The following is a 14,605-nucleotide window of genomic DNA, read 5'->3' on the forward strand; positions in this document are numbered from 1 at the left end:
ATATTTCAGTGTTAGGTATAAAAAAAGATACTGAGACCAACGGCCCCATTCATTCTTGAGGAAATAGTGCAATGCTTTAGACACACGTCACTTTTCTTCTGTCTAGCATCTTCAACCTTCTACTCCTTTGGTAATTTCTTTCTGCGGTAAACATGTATGTTTCGGGGCTGGATAGATGACGGTGCAAAGGTTAAGAGCCCTTACTGATCCCCGGATGAGCAGTTCCTAGACCCAAGCTCTGTGACTCCAGCTCCGGGAGATCTGGAGCCCTTGTCTGACTTTGGAGGGCACTTGAACATATGTGGGCGTGCACACACCTTCTCTCACTGTAAAAATAAAGAAGAAAACGAAATGTTAAAGAAATATTTGTATGTTCAGATTCCAACTTCTTGGGACCAACTTTTACCTTCCTCACACACCAGGTGTTTTAGAATTACACAGGCCATCTAGGTGATTGAGCTTGCCATTCTGTGGGAGGGTTTCCTGAGAGCCATCATCCACCATCTCATCTAGAGTGAGATGAGCTTCCATATGTCCTTCTACATTTGGATGAAACAGTTTGATACATAAAACCACAAAGTCTGCTATTTATTCCCCAGAAGAATCTGTTGTCAAAGACAGTCTGGAAGGGGACTGACTGACTGGTCTGGCCACCCATTCTCAAAACCTGCTAAAATAGCCAGACTTAAAATGGAAGGCAGGAAAGAGGAGATTTATTCAGTGTGGCTACTTGGAAAGAGGGGCAGCGATTTGGGCCCCTGCCCTCAATCTGTCTTCAGGATCCTGGAGAGAGATTAAAGTTTTAAATAGCCGGCCAGGAATTTACACATCTGTGGTAACAATCAAGGTGTCTGCTCTTCTGCTCTCACCCTGGAAGGTGGTCTGACTAGCTGGTGGAGCTGTGTGAAATCTTTCCTGGAGACAAATCCTTTCTTTACCTTCTCCCAGCATGAGATTCCTGGAGAAATTCCCATTTCTTTGGAGTTCATTGTTTCAATAGTTTGAGTCAGATTGAGAGACATTAGTGTTCCTTTAGAATATCTTTATTTCTGCCAGTCTTGTGCAGCTAAAGAAGGCCTATCACTCCTTATCCCCTTGTCTCTGTCTCTCAAGAGTAGTGGTAGGATTATAGGTGTGGGTAGTCATTTATCCATTTTTAAAAATAATTATCATTGCTAGGCATGGTGGTATACATCTTTAATCCCAGGACTCCAGAGGTAGAGGCAGAGAACATTTCTGTGTTTGAGCCCAGTCTGGTTTACATAAGTGAGTTCTAGGACAGCCAGAGCTACAGAGAAGCCCTGTCTTAATCTTCTCCTATCTACAGTCTCCCTCTCCTCAAAAAGTGACTTGATTTGTGGCCATTGTTCCATTACTATAAAACGTCCAGACATTCGCTTCCATGTTGGAACATGGAACTTGGTGGAGCCTAAATCCTTGTTCCCGATATGCTCTCTCCAATTTGGCTCCAGAATAAACTTTTGAAGAACCAGTCTACCTCAATTTTAGGCTTAAAATTGATCTTATAGTAAAGACAAACTAGGTTCATTTCTGTTTATGATTAAATCTCTATGTTATGTCCCACCTGTAGCCTTAACTACAAAATGTTCTGTACTGCCTGTTCCAGGAATTGCAATCATGCCTTTATTTTATTTTATTTTTATTTATTTTTTAAAAAAGATTTATTTATTTATTATATGTAAGTACACTGTAGTTGTCTTTAGACACTCCAGAAGAGGGCGTCAGATCTTGTTATAGATGGTTGTGAGCCACCATGTGGTGGGTTTGAACTCGGGACCTTTGGAAGAGCAGTCAGTGCTCTTAGCCACTGTGAGCCATCTCACCAGCCCCCATGCCTTTATTTTAAAAAGTTGTTTGCACATCTTGCTTTTGAAACTAACTTTGTTTCATAGGGTTATGTGGCCACCAATGACTACCTTGTTATGTTTACCTTGCAACCAAGTCTTTGTTTCAGGAAGAACTAACTTATGTTCTGCTCCTGTAACTCTGCCTGTTTTGCCCACCAAACCCCTATATAAAACCCCCTAACCCTGAGCTGTATAAAAACCTTGTCTTCCTCACATCCAATGCTGCCTTCTTGCACCCCACCTTAGGGGGAGGCAGCTCATGTACACAAATAAAAAAGCGTGCTGTAATTGATTTGGCCATGACAATTCGAGTCAGTGGTCCTTCTCATCCTATCTTTCTGATTAACACCATCTCTTCTCCTCCTTGAGCTGAGACTTGTTTTTTTATGAAAATGTCATCTCCCTACATATTTTGTTTTTGTTGGTGATTACATTAGTTATTTTTCTGTTGCTCATCTAAAGCATCATGGCCACAAACTTATGGGACAAAGAGTTTATTCTGGCTTACAACTCCAGGGGGAGCATACATACTGTTGGGGAGGCGTGGCTGCAGGCTGCCAGAGCAGGAAGCTGAGAAATCACATCGGGGATTCTCAATTCAGCAATTCCCTCTAGGGAACTGAAGCAGGGTAAGGCTATAAATCCGCACTGCCCGCCCCAGTGGTGGACTTCTCCTCAAGCTGCTGCCTCCTAAAGATTGCGTAACTTCCTCAAACAGTACCTCTGACTAGAAACACAGCTTCAAATACTGGAGCCTAGGTGGGACATTGCAAACCACCACAGTTTTCCTCCACCATGTCTACCTGACCCCTTCCCTGCCTCCTGTTGACCACCATCTCTACCCAGGACATTTTCATGTCTCAAGAGTCCTGTTCTCTTCATTTCCCCTTACACTCCCCTTTCAACCTCTTTCCTCTTTTATGGTCCCTCTTTTAGTTTTATGACTTATGCCACTACCATACATACACATATAAAAATGAAATTCTACAGTCTCTATGAGAGGGGAAAACATGCAGTATTTTTTTTTGAATCTCAGTTACTTTGCATAATATAGTTTCCAGCTATATTCTTCTTCCTGTAAATGTTATGATGTACATAGTAGAACTCTAAATTTTTTTATTTATTTCATGTGTATTGATGTTTTGCTTGCATGTATATCTGTGCACCACATTTATGAGTTACTCATGGTTGTGAGCTGCCATGTGGAGCTGGGAGTTGAACCCTGGTCCACTGGCAGAACAGTCTTAACTGCTAAGCTATTTCTCCTATGCAATGGGATTTTATCTTTTTAAATGTTTTATGGCTTTTAAGAAATTGCAAAAGAAAAGAGTGACCCAGCACATGAGTCACTCGGTTGTTGCCTGTGATGCATTTTGCATAACCATGCTGTTTTGCAAATCCAGGAAATCAATGTTAGTAGAGTACTCCAAATTTGACTGTAGGATTTTTACCACCTTTTGTCTTTGCTTTTTTTTTTTTTTTACATTTAGCTGGTAGTGATAACATAAAGTGTTCTCACGTCCAGGTTTGTCTGTCCCCACAGTTGGTACTAAACTCAGTCCACTACAAAGAAGCATTACTGTGCTGTCCTTTTTTGTCCATTTCATATTCACTCAACCTTGGCATTTACCATTCTTTTTTTGTAACTAGCATAGCATTTTCATTCCTTAAGATGTTATTTGGATTAATGTTTGTCTTGGTTTCTGTCACTGTGATAAAATACTACAACCACAAATAACTTGGGGAGGAAAGGGTTTATTTCGTCTTACATGTCCTGATCACAGTCCTTCATTGAAGGAACTTGGTGTAGGAACTACTGAGATGCTATGGAGGGGTGCAGCTTACTGACTTGCTCCTCATGGCTTGCTCGGGTGCTTTCTTATAGCACCCCGGGCTACCAGCCCTGGTGGCCCTGCCCACGGTGAGCTGGGCACTCCCACACAATCAGTCGCTTAGACCATTTTAGATACGAGTCCTTCCCAAATGATTCCAGCTTCTATCAACTTGACATAAAAAGCATTGGTAATTTAATGATATGCCAAGAATACACGATCATTACCCTCTTTTATTATGTTTCAATTTTATTTCATCTGTCTTAAGAATCTCTTTTTCTATGTGTATGGTGTTTTGCCTGTATGGATAATATGTACACCATATGCATTCAGTGCCTGTGGCCAGTTGAAGATGTTGGATCCCCAGGAACTGGAGTTATCAGTGGTTGTGATCCACTGTGTGTATGCTGGGAACCAAACCCAGGGCCTTGGTATGAGCAACCTGTGCTCTTAACCACTGCCAACCCAGTAACATCTTTGTGTTATCTCTAAAATACTGCCTTATGTGCAATTGTCAAATCAAAGGTTTAATCAAACTAGCATGTTAGGCTTATGTTCAAGTAAAGATATACTTATTTTCATATTTGCATTTTCTAGCTAACCCTCTCTTTTTTCTTTTTCTTTTTTAGTGAAAATGTGCTATTTGGAATGGGGAATCCTCTTCTTGACATCTCTGCTGTAGTAGACAAAGATTTCCTTGATAAGTAAGTATTAAACGCTTCATATATATACAACATCGAACATCTCTGAAGTGAAGTGATTAAACTGTGGGATTGTGCTGGTAGGATTGCTCAGTGGGTAAGGGCACTCCCCACCCAGGCTGACAACCGAAGCTTAATCTCTGAGATCTACATGGAGGAAGGAGAAAAGTAATTCTTGCAAATTATCCTCTGACTTCCACATACACGTATGACACGTACATATGCACATGCACATACTCATACACAATAAATGGGTACATAATGCAAAAAACCTTATCAATAACAAAACATCTGACAATAAAATCTCTGACAATAAAACCATATATCACCCTCAGTTGGAGGGAAACTCAGACAATTGAAATTTTTTTAGTTGCCTGTTATTTATTGAGTAATTAATTACCACAGTATCTTTTTGAAAATATATTTTGTTTATTCCTAATATTTTTTCAGTTAAAATTTATTATATAATAGGTATGAGGTTACATGCCTGTAATCCAGGCCCTCAGAAGACAGGGTCAGGAGGATCATTGCAAGTTTGAGGCAAGCCTTCTACAAAATAGGTTTGAGGCCCCCTGAGTTACATGAGAAAATGTCTGGAAACAGACAAACAAGAAGAAGCAACACAAAACAAAAACAGTGCTCGGAGTTCTTACTTTATACTGTATAAACAAATTAACTCAAAATGGAGCAAAGCCCTGACTCAAGAACTCAAACTGTAAAAACCTTAGAAAAACCAGGTGTAAATTGTTGTCTAGGTTTTACGATTATTAAATTCAATATTAGTAAAAGCACAAGCAATAAGAGAAAAAAAGAAGATGGGTCTTATCAAAAATATGAAACTTTCTTCTACACTGTGTAGAGATTGAGGTCTAGGGATGTAGCTTTATAGTAGGGTGCCTGCTTAGCATGTTGTAAGTCTCTGGGTTCAGTACCAGCACACATAAATGTGTGCACACATGAGGATACACATGCATGTGTGTGAGTGCGCACGTGCACACATATACACACACGCACAAAATCAAGCCAACCGTCAGGATGGAAACAAGTCATGTAATGATTTGACATCTAGTATTTAGAACAGTGGTTCTCACCCTTCCTATGCTGTGACCCTTTAATATAATTCCTCATGTTACGAGGACCCTCGTTTATAAGTTTGCCACTGTTATGAATTATAATGTAAATATCTGATATGCAGGATAATTGTTATGTAGCGCCGAAGGGGTTGAGATCTATAGGTTGAGAACTGCTGATTTTGAAGCTTTGAGAAGTTTTTACGTAAATTCATTATTTTTAATAGCTGAGTAGTACTCCATTGTGTAAATGTACCACATTTTCTGTATCCATTCCTCTGTTGAGGAACATCTGGGTTCTTTCCAGCTCCTGGCTATTATAAATATGGCTGTGAACATATAAACATAGTGGAGCATGTATCTTTATTACATGTTGGAGCATCTTCTGAGTATATGCCCAGGAATGGTATTGCTGGGTCCTCAGGTAGTACTATGTCCAATTTTCTGAGGAACCGCCAAACTGATTTCCATCATCCAGAGTAAGGTAATCCAATCACAAAAGAACACACATGATATGCACTCACTGATAAGTGGATATTAGCCCAGAAGCTCAAAATACCCAAGATACAATTCACAAAACACATGAAGGAAGACCAAAGTGTGGATACTTCAATCCTTCTTAGAAGGGGGGACAAAATACCCATGGAAGGAGTTACAGAGACAAAGTGTGGAGCAGAGACTGAAGGAATGACCATCCAGAGACTGTCCCATCTGGAGATGCATCCCTTATACAACCACCAAACCCAGACACTATTGTGGATGCCAACAAGTGCTTGCTGACAGGAGCCTGATAGAGCTCTCTCCTGAGAGGCTCTGCCAGTGCCTGACAAATGGAAGTGGATGCTGTCAGCTAACCTTTGGACAGAGTACAGGGTCCCCAATGAAGGAGCTAGAGAAAGGATCCAAAGAGCTGAAGGGGTTTGCAGCCCCATAGGAGGAACAACAATGTGAACTAACCAGTACCCCCAGAGCTCCTTGGGACTAAACCACCAACCAAAGAAAACACATGGAGGGACTCATGGCTCCAGCTGCATATGTAGCAGAGGATGGCCTTGTGGGAGGAGGGCCCACATCCCATCAATGGGAGGAGAGGCCCTTGGTCCATGAAGATTCTATGCACCAGTGTAGGGGAATGCCAGAGCCAGGAAGTGAGAGTGGGTGGGTTGGGGAGCAGGGGGAGGGGGTTTTCGGAGGGGAAACCAGAAAAGGGGATAACATTTGAAAAGTAAATAAAGAAAATATTTAATAAAAAAAAGTTTTTATAGCTAAAAAGCAAAACTAGGGTCAGGGAGATGGCTCCTCAGGTAAATACACGAAGTCACCAAGCTTGACTTTGTGAGTTCAGTCCCTGCCCTTTACATGATCAAAGGAGAAAGCTCACTCTTACATGCTGTCTTCTGATCTCTGTCTGTCTCTCCATTTGTCTCTGTGTTTGTTTCTGTCCCTGTCTGTCTTTGTCTCTGTCTCTATCTGGCTTATCCCTGATGGAGGCAGTTTCTCAGTAGATGCTTCCTCTTCCCACACGATGGTAGTTTGTATCAAGCTGACAAAAACAAGCCAGCAGATTGCTCTGTTCCTTTTCATCCAAGTATTAGTAGAATACTAATTAGTAGGTTAGAGAAATATGTGTATTTGCTTCAAAACTTGTTCATTTTAATTATTGTATTAAATTGTATTGATTGACTTTTAAAAAGACAAGCTTAATAATTTTCTTCTTGATTAGGTTTTCAAATTTTCAGGTGTCAAAAACTATTTAGTGTGTATGTATATGTGGACGGCCGAGGTTCACAGTGGGCGTCTTCCTCTTTGCTCTCTACTTACTCTGCTCTCACTGAATCCGGCACTTCCATTTTAGGTAGCTGGGTCAGCTAACAAGTCCCTAGAGTCCACCTCTCCGCACCTCCCTATGCTGTTCCTATTGATGTGCACTTCTGTGCTTGTCTTTTATGTGGGTGCTGGGGATCTGAATTTAGGTTCGCAGAGCAAGTGTCTAACCACTGTACTATCTTCCCAGCCCCCAACACCTCAGCTCTTGAACTGGAAAGTTGCTAGTTTGTCTAGAATTGACATGTTTTCAGAATACAACAAACATTGTTGTAGTTAAAAAATATAATTAAAAAAATAAGTGGAATAGTTATCTGCTTGCATTAAAGTTTTTGAAATGTCCTCATTGTTTATTATTACAAAGGTAGTTTTTCTCTGAAATAAGAACAAAATAAGGATTCCTAACTGAAAGTAAGAACAGAATTAAGTTAATCAGCTTTGATAATTCTGATTTGTCAAAATATCAGAGCTGAAGATTAATAGGCTTTTTTTCCGACTTAAAAAAACAAAAGCGGGGCTGGCGAGATGGCTCAGTGGTTAAGAGTGCCGACTGCTCCCGAGTTCAAATCCCAGCAACCACATGGTGGCTCACAACCACAACAAAATCTGATTCCCTGTTCTGGAGTATCTGAGGACAGCTACAGTGTACTTACATATAATAAATAAATAAATCTTTAAAAAAACAAACAAACAACCAAAAAAAAAAAACAAAAACAAAAGCAGGCTCCTGGAAAGATTTCTGTGCCATACTGCAGAGACAGCGTGCTCATGTGGAGAGCCGTGCAATGTGTGCATACCATCAGATGAGCCTTGGTCTCATGGAGGGTGAAGGAGGGCATGTATTAATGGGTGGGAGGGAAGGATTATGTAAGGTATACATAGTAGATAAAAGTCACAACAGAGGAAGGAGGGACCTAACGGAATGGCCATTGGGAAAAAGCCACATAATTACAAGTAAAAATACCTTGTTTTAGTTAGACTAGTTGAAGAATTGTGTATTTTCTCATAGATGTAAATCGTTTTGACTGGGAAGTTGGTAGGTAGAGAAAGCATGCATGAAATACGCTGTTTAGTGTTTATTTAAAGTTGATTGTAAAGTTCACTACAAAATCAATATAATTAATTTATAAATGAATCATTTGTATAAATAAAAATATTATAAATGGGTATATAGTAGGTTTGAGGGTGAAAAAATTTTGAATGTCAAGTGAGAATTTTAGTTTTAAGACGGCTAATCTAAGGTCTCACATACTAGACAAATGCTTATCCATTAAGTTCTATCTCCAGGCTGGGCGTGGTGGCGCACGCCTTTAATCCCAGCACTCGGGAGGCAGAGGCAGGCGGATTTCTGAGTTCGAGGCCAGCCTGGTCTACAAAGTGAGTTCCAGGACAGCCAGAGCTATACAGAGAAACCCTGTCTCGAAAAAACAAAACAAAAACAAACACAAACAAGTTCTATCTCCAGTCAGGTAGTGGAGGCACACACCTTTAATCCCAGCACTAGGGAGACAGAGGCAGGTGGATATCTGTGAGTTCAAGGAGGGACAGTTTGGTCTACATAGCTAGTTCCAGGACAGCCAGGGCTGCTCCAGGACAGCCAGGGCTGCTCAAAGAAGCTCTGTTTTGAAAAACAAACATACAAACAAAAAAACCCAACCAACCAACCAACCAAAAAAAAAAAAAAAAAAAAACGACAAAAAGAGGCTGTCTGTCTGTCTGTCTGTCTCTTCTGCTAAGTCTTGGTATACATCCTTAGCTGGTCTAAAAGTTGGTTGGCCTTGAGCTTTTGAGACTCTAACTTCTGTAGGGTTTAGATTTTTTATTGTAACTATGTCACTCTCCTTGGGTTAGTTAATTATTTTCTTTTCCAAGGCCAGTCTTATCTCTGCCCCAGGCAGAACTGGAAATTGCTCTATAGCCCAGGCTCACCTCAAACTCTTGCCATCTGCGCAGCCTCCTAGGTGCCGGGTTACACACATATCACTGTGCTTGGTTTGTTCAGGGCTTTGGATCAAACTGAGGTGATCGCTCCTGCTATCAACCACACCACACCCCAGATGGCAGCTTAGGTGCTGTTACAAAATTGTGTGCTTTCCCTCATGGATGCACACTTTCTGTGGGATTTATTCTACTGGTACTGACGGTACTCACAAAGGACAACTCTGAAATCCTAAAAGATAAAAGTTGGTTTTTTTTTTTTTTTTCAACACGGCCTCTCTGAGGTTGGCCTCAAACTCATAGAGACCTATCTGTCTGCCTTTGCCTCCTAAGGGTGTATCCAGTGATCAAAGTTCTCAGTCTAAAATTCCTGAAGTCTAAAAATTCCCCAGAGGACAGTCCTAAAAGATTAAAATCTCAAAGTTTTTAATCTGGAGAGAAAGAATCTCCAAAGTATGATTCTCACGGGGAGGTTGGTCTGGGGTCTCACAAGCTGTGTGAGCAGCAGCAGTATTTTTCCAGCCTTTTGTAGACTTTTGAATCCGGGTAGGCAGAACAAACTTGAAATCTCTCCAGAAAAATCTTCATTTGATGTGATGTATACAGTGTTTCCCGAGATAGTGTGTGAATCTGTGAGTGGACTGGATAGGGAAGATCTGTCTGTCATTGTGGCCCATCACCCCAGATCAGCCCAAGCTTGCAGATAACCAAGAAAGACTACTGGTCTCTTAGAACTGGGGGACAGTTTTCTTCTGATTTCTTATATATTAGTGGAACTTCTTTACCTCCATAGTCACAGAAATCTATTCTTGCAGTAAATCCTCTCTCATATATCTGTATGTGAACATGCATATATGCCCTGTTGGCTCAATTTTTCTGGAAACCCATTACTTGTACACATTAGGTTTCAGAGAAGCAAATATAATTCCTTACTGTGTTACTTACGACTATAATGGAGATACTTATTGTTATCTTGTGAAAAAAGCTGTGATAATGTCATAGGCATACACCTGTAATTACAGCCCCTCCATGAAGCTGAGTGAATCCTTAAAGCAGAGTAACAAACTGTTATCACGGCAGAAGGACCATGAGCTACAGTATGCAAGGTCCCCTCTCAAATGCAGAAAAAAGTCTGTGATAGGTTATGAAAGTTACGAAGCAGCTTAATGTGGTAGGGAGGAAAAAGCTTGTTACTACTTGAAAAGTAAAATCTCAGCTATAATGGCAAGCCAAACTCTAGCTACCCTTTCAAATGGATGAGGTACTTACAAAATTTGGAGAGTAGAGCTACCCCTCAAGTACAAGTGCTGAGATTTAAAGATCACAAAAGTGAAAATGTGAAAAATACAAGAAGATTTGATGGAGTATGCTTATAATTTCAGTAGGTCAGGAATACTAAAAGTCATAATTTAAGGCCAGCTTGTCTACATTGGGACAAACTAGAACAAGCCAGCCAAACAAACACCCCTCCCTTCTCAAATAACACCCAATACATCTCTCCTTACAAATTACTTACTCATGTCCTACATCTATCTGTGCCTTAATTCATAGTGTGGTACAAACATCCTTCACAAAATAAGAATTGAACAAGGCCGGAGAGGTGGCTCAGAGGTTAAGAGCACTGACTGCTCTTGCAGAGGTCCTGAGTTCAATTCCAAGCAACCACATGGTGTTTCACAACCATCGGTAATCGGATTTAATGCCCTCTTCTTGTGTGTCTGAAGACAGCTACAGTGTACTCACATACATAAATCTTTTAAAAAAAAAAATTGAACAACAAGAGCTGCATTCTGAAGAACTACTAAAAGATACTTGCTAATACAGAGATGTCTCCAGGGTTACAAATCATTAAATGGTAAAATTATTAGACATTGGAGTGTTAGAGATGATAGCCTTAGTTTTGCAGGAGTGAGTGTTGAACCTAGAGCCTTCACATGCCAGGTAAGTGCTCTACTGCTGAGCCAACACACACAAAAGGCTCTGGAGGCAGAGGCATCTCTGAGTTCAAGGCCAGTCTGGCCTACAGAGCAAGTTCCAGGACAGTCAGGGCTACATAACAACACCCTGCCTCAAAAAAAGAAGCAAAGGCATTTTATTTATTGGTTATTTACTTATTGTGTGTGTGCCTCTGTGCTTGCTTGTGTGCATGTCATAGAGTGCACATGGCGATCAGAGGACAACTTGTGGAGTAGGTTCTCTTTCTACCTGTAAGTCTTGGGGATTGAACTCAGGTCATCTGGCTTGTTGGCAAGTGACCTGATCACAGAGCCATGTGCTGCCCTCTCCGTATAGACTCTTAGATTCCTTCTGGTTCTGTCAGAAAAACTAGATGTTTCACTTTGTCTAGTCATTGTCAACCTCAAAACTAGTCTCTGCTGTTTGTTTTTAAAAACGTGGACACTCTTGCTCCAGGTGGATCTGAAAATTGTAGACGATATTTGTATGTTTATGTGTTCATGACTTTCAGGAAAAGTCAGAGCACTTGGTAAATTTTCATTGGAAGATTTAGTACACTTAGTGGAAGTTTGAAATGGACTCTAGTATGAGAAAAGAATCCATTTTTAATAAAAGGGTTAATACAGGGAAAAAAGAGAAAGTGCCCTTCAGTTGGTTCTTTCCCTCCCCACTGGACAGCTCATCTCTCTGTTTTTCTCCGCCTCCTAATGAGCTGCTTTCCTTCCTTGGCATTTCCTTCTGGTTTAGCTTTACGAGTGGCAGGCGGTGTTTTCATGCCCATGCTGTCCACCCACTCCCTCAGGAAGTGCCTCTCTGTGGTGTACACAATGCACGGGTGGATCTGAGACGTGTCTTGCTGATGGAGCTCATTCTCTTGTAGGGGATGTAGGAATATGGATTTGGTCCATTATCCAGAGATGGAGAGAAGGCGGAGCAGGACCAGGCAGGCGCTGGCTCAGTGTGGCTACAGAACTGTTGCCCACTAGTGTAAATTGTTAGCATTATTTTTCTTAAATGCAGCGTTCAGTGCATTCATCTTCATATCGTTTCCAGCACTGGGATTAAGTTACAAAGGAACTTTAGAGATTTGTAGTTTGTTATTTGCTCCAGAAGTGTCATGTTACAGCATTCACCTTACATCTAAGCATGTGCAGGTGTGTAAAACCACTGGCCATCCTCAGGGAAGGGGGAGAGAGATGGCTTGTTTGTACAACATAGCATTTTTCCAGATCTCAGTTCTTTGGGTTGTTGTACATGAAGTAGTAACACATAAAGATGATGTGGTTGAGACTAGGTCTCATTAAATTCTTCAGGCTGGCCTTAATTAGTGATCCTCCTGCCTTAGCTTTCAGAGTGCTGAGATTACAGGTATGTGCCACCATGCCTAGCTCATGAATTTTGTGTGTGTGTGTGTGTGTGTGTGTGTGTGTGTGTGTGAAAGGAAGGGGTGGGGGTGGGGAATGGATGGAGAAGGAGAAAGCTGTATCAGGTGTTGATTCTTTCGGTTTGCCATGTGGGCTCCTATTCAGGCTTGGTGACAAGTGACTGTACCTGCTGAGCCATCTTGAGTCTACCCTCCTATCCCATGGAGATTTTGATAGATGCCATCAGAGTTTCAGATTGTCTTTCATAGTACTAGTACTTCAATTTACTCAAGTTACAATAAGCCTAGTGTATACAATTATTAACCTTACCGATAGGTGCTTTTGGCCTCCTTACTTATGACTGTGGTTTATTGCTCACTGCTGTGACTTTACTGTTGTCGTGGGGATACTTGGGATGCTTTTGCTGCAGAGACACCCATGCCGCTATTGGTATTCTATTTATAAATTGCCCTGTGAAGTGCTTTGTCATAGTTTTGTTTCTCAGGTCTACCTTCAAACATTTAAATAAATGTCTTCTATTTTTTTTTTTTTTTTTTTTTTTGGTTTTTCGAGACAGGGTTTCTCTGTGTAGCCCTGGCTGTCCTGGCACTCACTTTGTAGACCAGGCTGGCCTCGAACTCAGAAATCCGCCTGCCTCTGCCTCCCGAGTGCTGGGATTAAAGGCGTGCGCCACCACGCCCAGCTAATATAAATGTCTTCTAAAAAGGCTCACCAAAAGTAGTTATGGAAGGAAGCTAAGTAAGGAGAAATACTGAGCTTATTAGCAGGAGATAGGCATGCAATCCCAAGGGATATATGAGTTTATGACAAGAGCTTGTTATTTATACCAGACGCACTAGAAACATAGTGAAATAAGCCTTAGCAGAGTTCATTATATTTGACAGTAGAATACCACTGGTGACCCCAGCTAGGTAAATCACAGTGGAGTGGTGGGAAGAGAAGCCAGAACAAACCATTGATAGAAAAGCAATTGGAAGTGTAACAGGCCAGTTTGTAGATGTGGCCAAGAGCCGAGCAGTAACACATTCTGAAAGATCCTGAAGAATAGAACACTACAGGCTTTATATATTCAGACTTAAAATCTAGTTGAACCCTGTTCTTTCAGATTCTCTAATTTTATTTCATACCTGCTTTGCTGATGAGAAGCTAAAACACTACTTCACAAATCCTGTAACTTTTGGCTGATGTTTTCATCTTAGTTGTGTGATTCACTCTTGCTCTGTTTCTTTATAAGCCTCCTGAATGTTGGCTGAGCAGCTGTCTGCAAATTGTTATAATGGTTAATACTTTTGCCCTTCCTCCGTTCTAGTCGGTCAATCTCTCTCTCTCTCTCTCTCTCTCTCTCTCTCTCTGTGTCTTTTGTTTTATGTAAATTACAGAGAGAATACATTATCAGACAGTCTCCTAGGAAGCAGCATGAATTGTCAGGTTGTAGAAGAAAGATAAATCCAGGCAAGATGAGGAAGGAGAAAGTTTTCAGGTCTGCTAGAAGCATCACCTGGTAGGCGCCAGGCCAGAGAACGGAACACAGCAGAGAGACCACTGCAAAGCTTTGGATAACCCCTGCCAAGAGCACATTTCCTTGGTGTTTCCCACTCAGTGGTGAGGACTGGTGTGACTCAAAACTTAGCAGTTTGATCAAAATCAGGCGACTTTCTGCCTGCTGCTTGTCCAGTGTGGGTCCTTTCTTCCGGTCCCCTTTGGTTCCTTTCAAGTTCTTACTTTGACAACTTAGAAGAGAATGTTGTTTATGAGGAAAGAGTCAAGAGGCGAGATGAGAAGGGGCCATGACAGTAGAGGAATAGATAAAAACTGCTTTTTTCCCAGTCATAAAGAGGAAACAGTATTTCCTTTCATGCCACTGCCAATGTTATACATCATATAACTCCATCTTCCATTTTTGCTTGCTGAATTGTGAGGCCTAAAAGACAAGAAAGTTTCTCTCTTAGCACAGAAGGAAAGAGGCATTGACTAAATACCTTTTGTATAATGTATCTTGTACTTTGTGAATGTCCCACACAGTTACTTCAA

At 41.1% G+C, this 14,605-nt stretch overlaps 1 protein-coding gene across 2 annotated transcripts in view; it reads left to right on the forward strand.

The window, feature by feature from the left end:
• Adk (adenosine kinase) overlaps positions 1–14,605 on the forward strand; it is a 400,940-nt gene that overhangs the window by 36,373 nt on the left and 349,962 nt on the right. For both annotated transcript variants that reach the window (XM_021182427.3, XM_021182428.3), the window contains exon 2: positions 4,330–4,404. In XM_021182427.3, the coding sequence (XP_021038086.1) occupies positions 4,330–4,404 (75 nt within the window). The remainder of the gene's footprint in view (positions 1–4,329; positions 4,405–14,605) is intronic.

The sequence above is a fragment of the Mus caroli genome, unplaced genomic scaffold (assembly GCF_978045245.1).
Source record: "Mus caroli unplaced genomic scaffold, Mus_caroli_1 scaffold_12, whole genome shotgun sequence".
In the NCBI taxonomy this organism is placed as follows: Eukaryota; Metazoa; Chordata; class Mammalia; order Rodentia; family Muridae; genus Mus; species Mus caroli.